The sequence below is a fragment of the Lampetra planeri genome, chromosome 13 (genome assembly GCF_965212315.1).
Source record: "Lampetra planeri chromosome 13, kcLamPlan1.2.h2, whole genome shotgun sequence".
Taxonomy (NCBI): Eukaryota; Metazoa; Chordata; class Hyperoartia; order Petromyzontiformes; family Petromyzontidae; genus Lampetra; species Lampetra planeri.
In genome coordinates, this window is record NC_136119.1 from 1,414,061 (window position 1) to 1,426,837 (window position 12,777).

The 12,777-nt window shown below is 50.1% G+C and overlaps 1 protein-coding gene across 3 annotated transcripts in view; it reads left to right on the forward strand.

The window, feature by feature from the left end:
* Nucleotides 1-9,762, forward strand: part of LOC144721884 (coronin-2B-like) — a 73,837-nt gene extending 64,075 nt beyond the window's left edge. For all 3 annotated transcript variants that reach the window (XM_078599814.1, XM_078599816.1, XM_078599815.1), the window contains exon 12: nt 1,703-9,762. In XM_078599814.1, coding sequence (XP_078455940.1) covers nt 1,703-2,059 — 357 coding nt within the window. In that variant the 3' untranslated portion in view covers nt 2,060-9,762. The remainder of the gene's footprint in view (nt 1-1,702) is intronic.
* The last annotated feature ends 3,015 nt before the right edge of the window (nt 9,763-12,777 follow it).

The window sequence follows — 12,777 nt, forward strand, 5'->3', positions numbered from 1 at the left end:
CTTCCGCTCTTTATTGAATCCGCCGCTGGATGGAGGTCTCCCTCTCCACGCCGCGTATTTCCCCACTCTGCTCGGCGCAGGTTGGGAGGTTGGGTGAGTGGGGGTCGCAGAGACAGTTCAGTTATCCGCTTGCCACTGACGTTAGCTGTGGCGAAGAATCGAAATCATCGCCGGGCTCTGAGCGGACGCAGCGTGCCACCCGCTGCACCCACTGGCGGAGCCAGTGGGGGGGGGGGTGGGGTGGCACGTGCCCCCTCCCAATGATCCGATCGAAATCCCTAATTTAGATCAGATCATTGGGGTTTATTAGTAATAAATCGGCATTTTGCGACCCCCACTGCCACTGTGTAGCATATTATTATTACGTGCCAGGGACTCTATGAGATGATATGAGAATAGTCTGAGTCCATAATTGGCAATAAGTAACGGCAAAGCAGTTATAAGAGACTCACAGAATTGTGCGCAGTTGCGTATACAGTACACGACTTCCCTGAAGGCATTCACCTTCAGCGAGCGCGATGCCGATCACACAACGCGGTTCCAATTAGACCCTCGATCGATGGCTGTGCCATCGCCGCACACGCGTCGAATAAAAAGCAAGGGACAAGTCCTTACTTACTCACAACTCCTCTATCATTTTTCATTGCTGGAGGGGTTGCCCCCCCTACCTGAAAATCCTGGCTCCGCCATTGGCTGCACCGCCGCTAGCTTTACTCTGAGCACTTTAATACTAGTAAAAATATCATTCCTCCCGTGTGGTTTGTGCAGATTGGTTTTCTCCACTCGCCAAAAAATATCACTTCAGAAAATATTGACGAGCGGTCGGTCGGGATGGAGGGGTAGCGTAGGGTGGTCAGCGCACCGTACTCTGAACCCGGGAGACCCCGAGTTCGATTCCCGGCGATTATCTGAGCCAGTCCCGCGCCGTCTCCCTGCTCTGCCAGCCAACCCGCATTGACCAGCGTGGCGAAGTATGGTCGCACAAACTCCGTGACTGATACAGCGTGGGGACACCTCCAACCGCTCAGTGGCTTGGCGGAAGAGCTGTAAATGGGGATTGCTATCTCTTGGGGTACAAGACAGCAGGAATGATGTTATGGGAAGTAGGATATCATTGCTCGACCAGAAGAGGGTGGGAGCTGCATGCAAACTATTGAGTGGTGTATTCGACGAAACAAAAACTGTTATTTATTTTACCAGGTAAGGCCCACTGAGCTGTAAAGCTCTTTTTCAGAAGCGACCTGGCCACAAACGATAGCTCAACAATGTGGCTTATCACGTCGACATTTATAGAAGCTAAATACTCGAGACATATGGTTATAAAATGTGGAGAAAAAAACCGGAGAAAAATCCACGTGACCACGGGGAGAGAAACACGCAAACTCCAAATAGACAGCACGCGTCGGGGTCAGGATCGAACCCACGACCTCATGGATACCAGGCAAGGTAGTTAACATCTCTAATTACGGACTCTTAATGTCCCGGGAAGAACATACATGTTTCTCAGGACAGCAGCTGCCTCGACGTGAGGACAAGGCGGGGTAAAGCCAGCAGACGTGGTAATGCTGGCTGCGAGCGGACCGCAAACGACCGATCCGAGAGTTAAGACGATCGAATCGACGCTTCGTTAACTTTGAGCGGTGGCTAACACGGCGCCTTAACTCCCCCCACCCTCCCTCCCCACACGCCTGCCTCCCGCTAGTACCGGCCGCCTCCAGACGACGATCGGCTGAGGCAGCAGGAGCAGGAGATCCGCAACCTGAGGTCGCAGCTGGCGATCCGTGACGCCCGCATCCGGCAGCTCGAACTCGAGCTCCGGAACCTGCACAACAGCGCGAGCCGTGCCGTCGTCCACCAACACCAGCACCAGCGGTACCAGCAGCAGCACCAGCAGCAAGCGCAGCAGCAGCAGCAAACGCAGCAGCAGGCGCAGTTCCCGTTGGCCACCGTGGGGGCCCAAGTGGCCGCACCTCTCTTCTTGACGCCCGCCGACGCGTCGGCCCGGCGCCCTGTCCTGGCGCGGTTCAACTCGGCGGCATCGTCGCACTCCTCGGCGTGAGCCGAGAGCATGCCAGCCGGCAACCGGGGCATCGGCGACTGGTAACCGGGGCATCGGCAACCGTCAACCCAGCGACCGGGGATTTTTTTGTGCTCGGATTTAATTGCGTCCGGGTGGTCCCATCGCTGGAGAATATTTAGTGGGTCGCCGGTTACCGGACAGCACCGACAAAGAATCTAGAAGAAATGGAATAAAGATCGGGAGGTTCTTTCCCTGCAGTGGGAAGTTACGGGCTGACAGCAGCAACAACAGCAGCAACAGCAGCAATGGAAGACCGCAGGACGCACGTGTCTGGCAGGCACGGCCGTACCGAGCGGCGTGCCGAATGTGGTGCGCCGGGCAAGCCCTGGTTCTGCTGTCCGGCGAAGGGAGCTCCGGCGGGTGAGGTGGAAGACTGCGTCTCAGGTTTCGCTTTTTTTAGTTTTCCCCGCATTGCCTGCTGGGTGAGTCCAGCGTCGCAGCTCGGTGGTCGTCGCAGACACAGGGTCGGGCTGTCTACATCCACCCCCCCCATCCTTCCTCGGCTTCCACCACTCCCCTGATCATCACCGACTTTTGAACTTTGGGGAGGAAAAATCCGTTTTACATCCTTACACGTGCCCCCCCCCTGCCCCTACGTTGGCTGCTCCGGGCCGACTACGAAGTCCTTGCTGGGTGCCTGGGAAAGCGGCCGGAATTGGGCGGATTGGGAACTGCGCAGCTCTGAGATCACGGAGGGAGGAGGTCTCTTAATCTGCCTCGTCTGCCTCGCCCCCCCCCCCCCCCCCCCCCAGTCTCACTCCCCACCTCGTCTGTCACCTCTCTCCCCCCCACCTCGTCTGTCACCTCCCCCCTCCCTACGTCTTTCTCACCCCTCCCCTCGTCACTTTTCACACGCAGCCTCGGTCTAACACACACACGCGTCGTGTTTTGTCCCTCCCCCCCCCCCGCGCGCTCCGGGAGGGTCCCTCCGAGGGTAACGTTCGACGTCGCCGCTTCGCCGCGCTTCTTGCTTCGTGGGGCCCGCGGGCGGCCGCACTTCGCCGCCCTTGCCCGGTGCGCCCCGTTGTGGTGGTGGTGGTGTCGTAGTGGTGGTGGTGGCGTCGTGGTGGTGGTGGCGTCGTGGTGGTGGTGGTGGCGTCGTGGTGGGGAGCAGTGGCGTTACGAACCGGGCGACCCGAGTTCGATTCCCGCTCACTGCCACCAACACCGGTGACGGATTATCTGAACCGGTCCCTGGGCGCCCCCTGCCCCCCCTCCCCCCCTAGATCGACCCGGCCTCAAATGAGTACCTGGTGTGGTGCGTAGTAAAACATCGCCACTGGGGAGACAAAGGCGGCCGGGCGTGGTGTTGGCCACCCGCCCCTCCGTATGCGTGCCGGCCTTTGTAGTTGCTCGCTAACAGCACTTGCCCCAACAGTCTGTCAAGGTTATATATATATATGGGGGGGGTCTTTGTCGTGGTGGTGATGGTAAGAATGCGATTCTGACGGCGGTGGTGGAGATGATGGTGGTGAAGCTTTTGGAGACGATAATGATGATGGTGGTGTCTATTTTTTAGTTTTTATAATTTTTTATTCTCATTTTACCATGTGAGTGCCACTGTGCTATGTAGCCTTTTTTGTCATAAGCGACACGGCCACAAATAATCGCTCGACAAAAGGGAATCATCACGTGGAAATGTATAGCAGGCAAAAAAATCCAAACGTGTGATGTTGATTCTAAATGTGGAGGGAAAAAACCAGGGGGACCCGGAGAAAAATCCACGCGACCACGGGGAAAGACACGCAAACTCCACATATACAGCAGCAGGCGTCAGGGACTGGATCGAACCCACGACCGCCTGTATACCAGGCGAGAGAGTTAACATCTCGCCACCACCACGGCACACATGGTGGAGATGATAATGTGATCATAATGCAGGTAGTAGTGGTGTCATAGTGGAATTGATGATTGTGTAGGTGGTGGAGATGATGAAAATGATCATCTAGGTGATGTTCTGGTGGCCTCGTGGTATAGATGATGATGATCATGGTGTGGGTGATGGTGACGGCGGGGCTAGCTTGCGGTCGCGGTGTGATGGTGAAGGGTGATGGTGATGATGGGTGATGCCCGTGTTAAGTGGCGGTTGTGCTATGGCTCCCGACGCTTGTACAGCCCCAGGTCCGCCAGTCTTTCAGCGCACGCCACGACCGAGAGAGGAGGCAGAGCAGGCAGCCAGCCCAGCGGGGCGCTGTGGCAACGCGAGGCTCCTCCTGCTTTTTCCCAGGCGCCCGGGATTTCACACGACACAAAAGAAAAGCGTCCGCATGAAATCGATGGCGGGTTGATGCGGGGCTCCTCGCACCGGCAGTGAGAGTCGATCACTTGCACAATAGCAGAACGAGGGTTGCGGAGCGACGCACGAGCGGTCCAAATTCTAATAACACGAGTGTATGTACCGTTGAACCTCTTTCGCCAACAACCGTGAATAATCGGACTGGGACTTCTTTCGTGCCCTGTGAAGACTTACACATTTCCCTTGGGCAGCTACCTCAACGAAAAAGATGATGATGATGATGCTGAGAGAAAACCAGGAACGGGTGATCGCGTTGGTTGAGCGATTTGCCCGAGCTCGCTGCTCTATATCTCCCATCATCTCTCTCCACACGCTCGCTCGCTCTCTCTCGCTCTCTCCACCACAGCCACCGCCCCAACCCCCCGGAGGAATGCCGCTAGCCGACCGCTCGTATTGTATCGCCGAGAAATGAAAATAATATTATTAACGAGCTCCACGGGAGAGGCAGCGGCATTGGGCCCCGTCTGCTGTAACGCGACGGAGAGCGTCGGCCGGGTAACGGTCGCGACACGACGCCCTCCCGCCCCGTCCGTGTGCCACGTCACCGGAAATTCAGATCACAATCTCACGAGGGCACAAACGATTAGGGCCACCTCCGTCGCTGCTCCGCGCCGCCGTGTCAACCCATACGGTTTACCCCCTGTTCTTGTACAGCGAGACGGAGTGTAAAACAACACAAAAAAGTGCCGTCTGTTTGTGTTTCTCCCTTGCGATGGGACTTTGTAGGATGAACGTTGAGATTTCTAAGGGCACGGGGTGACCAATAGGGTCTGAATTGGTCTGTAATAATGTAGGGCACTGATAAGGGGTTGACAGGTATGCATCTAGCACTGCCACCACCCCTCCCTTATTACAGAACGGACCGAGAAGAATGTTGTTACAGCAGCAAGGCAAATGTTTTGGTAGTGGGGTTGTAGTTTGAGCTGAGGGGTCGTGCTTACATGGCAAGCACATCTGGCATCCATTCGGTTTCAATATGTTCTCTTTTTTTTAGACCGAATTTATTAATTTTTTCTCCGTCAATTCTTTTCCTTAATCCATAATAGAGGTTATCTTTTGGGTTAGATCGCGTAAATATATAAATGTGTCGTTAGAACCCGCCACCACCCGACACAGCCAACTAGTAAGGGTTGTCACGTAAACAGAACGTGCCAATTCGTCACGAGTACGGCACTAACCGGTGTGTTGGAGAGCCAAGCCACAACATCTACAACACACCGGCGTGCTGTACTAGTGACGAATTGGCACGTTCTGTTGGCGTGACAACCCTTACTAGTTGGCTGTGTCGGATGGTGGCGGGTTTTAACGACACATTTATATATTTACGCGATCTAACCCAAAAAAAAACTCTATTATGGATGATATTGGTCGCGAAAGCCTACGACGTGTTGCACTCCTTTCCTTTATTTTCAACCTGGGGGCGAGGGCCTCTTTGTGAGAATACCAAGGGAGAGCCGGGTCGCCGAGCGACACAGGAGTGCACAATTAGCACGGTTGGCTACGTACGGTGCGAAGGAAATTCAATGTACACACGTGCGTTGCGCGACGCTGAACGCCCGAGTATTAAGAGTGGCGTCGACGGTGCTCTTCAACTTGTGGATTTAAGGTAGTAAAAAAAAAAGCACGGGTGAAATTATTTTCACACGAAGCAAATGAGGCGTTGTGGGGGACACTACATCGGAAACCCATTCCTTTAGAGCCGCTTTCTGTGTGTTCAGTTTTGTTGTCCTTCCCCCGCACCTCCGATGAGCATGGTTGCCTACGTACGGCGCAAAAGAAGTTCAACATACGCGCATACATAGGAGGCAGTGGCAAAGATGTGCGTATGTTGACATCACGCGCGTGCTCACGCTCAAAATCCTATTCCCTTGAGCGATTAGCAATCGTTACGGACTCCGGCAGAGAGACGCGTAAAACCCTCCACTCGGGAACTCTCGCAAGCGAGCAGTGTGATCACCTTGTGGCAGACAAAAGCCACCATATCTACTCTCCCTGTGCTCCCACGTTGGGTCATTGCCTCCACAACACTCGCCCACTACTGTACACACACATTTCTGTGATAAGGCGGCGTTGGTCATGTTTTTAGCGGGTGGGTGGTGGTGGGTGGAGCGGTGTCTTATTTCCGCTGAACTTGAGATTTGCTTTCGATTTAAAGCCTTCGTGACTGCAGGGATTTATCTTCTTGGTTCTTTCGGTAAAGTCATGTAGAAGGGAAATAATAAAATAATAAAAATAAAACATAATACAATATTGTATTATGTTTCATTTTTATTATAAAAATTATAAAAAATAAAAGATTTTATTATGTTTTATTTCTATTGTTTTATTATTTCCCTTCTACGTTACTTTACCGAAAAAACCAAGAAGTTGAGATTTGATTTACAAAAAATCTGCCTTTTGTTTGCGAGCTGCCTCTGCAAGGTCCCTCGCTTTACTGCTGGACCATGGATTGTTTTAGTGAGCGTCAGTGCCGGATTAAGCTAGTACGGGGCCTGTAGCATATGTTATAAAGGGGCCCTAACTAAAAAAAACACGTAAATATTAAAACACATAAATTTTTTTACTTGCATAGTAAAGTAATTGCATTTTTCATTTGCTATACGACAAATGGCTAACCTTAAACACCCAGTCGTTCATAAAAGTTGAAGGCGGTCTAGCACTATAGTAATAGAGCAAGTGCAGAGTCACTGAACCGGAATTTATAGCTTGAAAACATTTTGCGCAGGGCCCTTGAAAGTGCGGTGCCCGTAGCTACTACATGTGTAGCTACTACATGTGTAGCTACTTGTGCTACTCGGATAATTCGGCACTGGTTAGCGTGCATCGCTGTTGCTTTAAAAAAAGGTCCCACGAGCTCCACTAAAAATGACCCAGAGTTCACGCCCACCTCAGAATCAGAATCTGATGGGCTATAGAGCTGTTGTTCACAGATGTCCAGTCGGGTACGGGGCAGAGAGTTACGATAACAAGCGATACAAAAAACACGTTAGGAGTGCAAAGTATAGGAAAGTGAATGAAATCACACGAAAAATAAGAGTAAACATTTTTTTTTTACCAGGTAAAGCCCACTGAGCTATTAGCTTCTTTTTCAGAAGCGACCTGGCCACAAATGATAGCTCAACGAAGTGGCTCATCACGTGGGCATTTATAGCAGCAACATAATCTAAACGCGTGTTTTTAAACGTGAAGGAAAAAGCCCGGAAGACCTGGAGAAAAATTCCACGCGACCACGGGGAGAGAGACACGCAAACTCAAAATATACAGCAGGCGTCAGGGTCGGGATGAAACCCCAGACCTCCTGCATACCGGGAGAGGAAAATAACATCACCTTCGTTCAGGGCCATACACCGACACGCAGTCTCAATGATTGTTCTCCATTTGTGCTTGGGTTCCCACCTTCAGAGGTACTAAAAACCGAAACATATCATGGGAGGAAGACTTATATCTATGTTCTATGTACCACGAAATGTGGAATACTACTCGTTAACGTTTCGTCTTGAGTGATGTGTTATTATGCAACCGGCACTACTTTTAACATCCCGGGAAGACGTATTTATGTTTTTCTGGGACAACTACCTCAACAAGAGGACGACCCTGCATGGAGGGGGGGGAAACAAAAACGCCAGGACAGGGTAGCAACGCTGCTCGTGCTTCTGTAAGCAAACACCTGTGGTCAGTCTTAAACTCGTCACTTCGGCTGAGGGATGAAACAGATTGAAACGGGACATTTGTATCCAGCTCCACGATTTCCGGGCGACACTCTGAACATGCGTGCCCATCACGTGGTGGCTTTTTCACCCTTCGGGCAACACAGAACGTCAAAAACCGATGCGCGCGGCAAACCCCCCCCCCCAAAAAAAAATAATACAATTCTGGAGATGAATCGTTCATCTCGACCTTCCTTGGCAACGGCGAAACAGGCCGCCAAGTGCCGGCGGTGCGTCCCGGAGCCATCACGTGTCGTGGTCGAAACGAGCCACAATTCTGTTAGCCCGCAGATCGGACGATCGCCTTCCAAACCAAACGTCGTCTTCCCGAAGATGACGGACGAGGGCCGACGATCCGGGATGGACCCCTCCCCCCCACCGCCCCGAGCGGGACGCATGGCCCCGTGTTGCTGGTTCGGAACGGACGCCGCGTAGATTACGAGGGTAATGTTTTATTGTTTGACTGTGCGATGGCCACATTTGTTAAGAGTCGGTAGAAGCTGCCCCTCTCACCACCACCACCCCTTGGGGAGCAGGGTCAGCTGGGCTTATATCCGAAGTGCTCGTATCAGAAGTTGCCAGAACACCACTGCCAACCGTATAGTTGTTTGTGCCTAATCTGGTCGCGTGACTGGCAACGTTGTCGAGATGTCTTTGTGGGGTGGCTGGGTAAACTCACAGAGATGCGGGCACCTGGGTTCGAATCTGGATGGGTCTCAGACCCAGACGCCAATGAGTGCACACAAACCCGTGACGTTAAACTTCGCTTTTGCACTTTTAATTATGGCCAAAAAAGAAAAAAAATCCAAGCTTTGAGAATGATTTTTTTTATTGCAATGCGATGGACATCACGTCTCGTTGGTAGAGCAGATTGGTGTGGGGGGGAGTGCTACTGCCTTACTGAGATGGATCAGAGAGATGTCGGAGGTAACTGTGTCCAGTGTCCCTCTCCGTGGGTCGTTTCGCTAACTCGGAGAGAGAAGAGAGACATCCGACCAACTCCCTGCGCCTCAGCGTCGTGACAACGACGGAGCAATCCGGGTTACAGCTGTGGGAGGAAGAGGAGGAGGCGGGGTTGGGGTGGGTGGCAAAAGATTACGAGAAAAATGTCTTCGAATTCCACGAACCAAGTGAAACCACCTGCGCCGTTCAGAGAGCCCAGGTGGATTCTGTTCCCCAGCGGGCCGGAGCCAACGCCCAAAGCGCAGCGTGGATTCTGACCGGCGTTGAATGTTTACAGCGCTGAACGGTTGTACGATCGCTGCCGGATTTTTTTTAAAACGACGCTTCTTATTCTTTGTTGTTCTACGTTCCAAAATGGATAAACGCGACATCCGGATTGGTGCGTCGAAACGCCGGCTGCGCGATTTTTTTTTTACGCGCCCGGGTACCTCCCAACCGTTTTGCGGATACGAAAGTATAAAGATTAATATAATTTGTGAGTCGTGTTCGTTTTGTTGTTGTTGTTGTTGAGAGGTGAGAAATAAGGGGGTTTCTGATTTTAAAAGTGAATTTTAATCACAGAGATGTGTTTTCTGTAATTGTCGACAGAGCATTTTATACGCATGCACGCGCAATGAATGCATTGGACATTTACAGCGTATGTATTTGTTGAAATTACCTTATGGTACTTATAAAAATGTATCCATATACATCCAAATAAAATCTGAGCTTCATAACTTGTTTGTTCTTATACGAGATGTGTGTGGTGCAGTGATAACACTGTGTAACAATTTTTTTTTTGTTCCTGGGTAGTAAGTGTTATTTCCTAATTGCTTATGCCTCAAAAGTCTAAAAAATGCCTATTATTCTCCACAAACTTTGCTTTTGTGACCAGGACAGTGATATTTTGAAATTTACCTATTTTCCTGAACATTCCAGATAGATTCAGTGCTGAGTAAACTTGGAGTAACTTCTAGAACATTCTAGAACTTTCCAATAATATAAATAAGATAAGCCCACCAGTTCAGTTTAGTTCCAGCTGCCTAAGTGGATACATATCTGCATTTTTCGGAGAGGGCATCAAGAGGCTGCAAGCATCCGGCAGACGCATTTTGCTTGTCTGCAGCCAATTTATCAAGACAAGAGCGAAAAAGTACTCTATGGAAGCATCTACTGAGATCTGTGAGGTCTTCAAGGCATATTTCGGAATGCCTGTCAGGGATCAAGACAAATCCTGGGCACCTCATTTCACCTGCGAGCAATCCAAAAAAAACTCTGGAAGGTAAGATGGACAATTGTTGCTCGGAATTTGTAAAAAAAAAAATGGTAAAAGTTTTTAATATTAAAATGTTTTTCAATTTTCAATGTTATTGAAAAAATATATACATGAAAAATGTTGCGAGAATCTCTTACACATTAGTCATGGGTGAAATAAATATATTTTTGTAGTATGGTTCAGAGGGGAAAAGAAAGCAATGAAGTTCGCTATCCTAAGAAATTGGCGGGAACCCACTGACCATTCAAGCAACTGCTACTTCTGCATGGTGGACCCTTCCAAACGTCGGACTGGCAAGAATGCACCTGCTAGCACGTAACCGGACCTTCCTTCAGCCATCGCCCCGGTGCCACACTGCCATGAGCTCCCCGTACCCACTCCTCTGGAGAGAGAGCAGCCGTCTTTAGAAGAGAGCAGCAAGTCAGAGAGCGAGGAAGACGTCGTAGATCCAGATGACAATTTCAGAGGTGGAGCTGAGGAGAGAAACCCATACTACCCCAACCAAAAATACCTCAACGACTTGATCAGAAATCTTGGTCTCACCAAGTCCAATGCCGAGCTTTTGACGTCTAGGCTCAAGCAGTGGAACTTGTTGGATAAAAGTGTGCAAGTCGCAGATCAGAGGAAGTGTCACCAACCTTTTTGCAGATTTTTCACCCGTCAAGATGGGCTCTGCTTCTGCCACAATGTGACCAGTCTGTTCGAGGCAATCGGAATCGCCTGTAACCAGAATGAGCGGCGCCTCTTCATTGTCAGCTCATCCAGGAGCCTCAAAGCCGTGCTGCTCCATAATGGTAACAAGTACCCGTCTCTTCGCCTGGCTCACTCGGTGCACCTCAAAGAGGATTGCAACAGCATCAAGACCTTGCTGGACGCCTTGAAGTATGATGAGTATGGCTGGGAGGTCATCGGAGACTTCAAAATGGTGGCATTACTGATGGGTCTCCAAGGCGGGTTTACCAAGTTTCCCTGCTATCTTTGCCTTTGGGACAGCAGGGACACCAAGGCGCACTACCACAGGCGGGACTGGCCACAGCGGAGCGAGTTCTCTGTGGGGAGGAACAACGTCAAGTGGGAGCCACTGGTGGACCCCTAGAAGGTGCTGATGCGCATCAAATTGGGCCTTGTGAAACAATTTGTCAGAGCTATAGATAAGCAGTCGGTAGCCTTCAAGTACCTTCAAGACTTCTTCCCTAAGCTGTCTGAGGCAAAGGACAAAGCCGGTGTCTTCGTCGGGCCACAGATAAAGAATATCCTGGAGTGCAATCAATTCCCCAAGAAACTCACTAGAAAGGAGAAAGCGGCTTGGAACAGTTTTGTCGCAGTGGTTCATTGCTTCTTGGGCAATCACAAGGTCGAAAACTACGTGGAGCTGGTTGAGACTCTGATTAAGAACTACGGCACAATGGGCTGTAGGATGTCCCTCAAAGTCTATATCCTTGATGCTCATCTTGGTAAATTCAAGGAGAACATGGGAACGTACTCGGAGGAGCAAGGCGAGCGCTTCCACCAGGATATGCTGGACTTTGAACGCCGCTACCAAGGACAGTATAGCGAGAAAATGATGGGAGACTACATTTGGGGGCTGATTCGTGAAAGTGATTTACAGTATAATCATAAATCTGGAAAAACTATTCACTTTAAAAAATTTTGTAGTCATTTTTGTATTACTTTAGTATAAATACATGTTAATTTTGATTCATATGTTGCTTTTTTATGACTTTACGTGAACGAAAAGACACAAATTCGCCCGTTTTCTCATTGAAAATAGGTACATTTAAAAATATCACTGTCCTGGTCACAGAAGCAAAGTTTGTGGAAAATAATAGCCATTTTTTTACTGTTTATACATGAGCAATTACGAAATAACACTTCCTGCCCAGGAACAAAAATGGTGTTACGTAGTGTGATTATTAGCGCAATGCACTCGGAACCCGGTTGCGGGTTCAGTCACGGCTGCAAACATCAGTGGCGAGTGACAACAGAGCTGGACCTGCCCTCTGCGACCCCACTGCAACCGCCCCCCCCGTAGTGATACACATTGTGGTGAAGTATGGTCAATAAAACCCCAATGTGGTGAGTCCCATCATTGGCGGATTGACAGTGGTTTGGGGTTCATTATTTTTCGTACTTTATTCGGCGAATCCTGTAAACTTTTGCAGAGTAAAATAACGAATAATCCCCATCGGGTTGTGAGATATCGCAAGAGATTGCCGAAAGAGAATCAATTCATTCGAAACCCCTTCCTGGAAATATTTTCAAAGCAGCACGTTTTTTTTAAATCCTTTATATTAAGTTCGCTTGCTAGCTTAGGACCGTGCAAATCTTTCGGTCGTTTTTTAACCCACTTCCCGTGATCCAATCGAGCTGACATTTTCCACACAGACTCGTTGTGCGTGACAATTAATGTTCGTGAAAAAATATTATATTTAATCACCAATTGCTTAATGGTGCAATGCAATCATCTGACCCATAG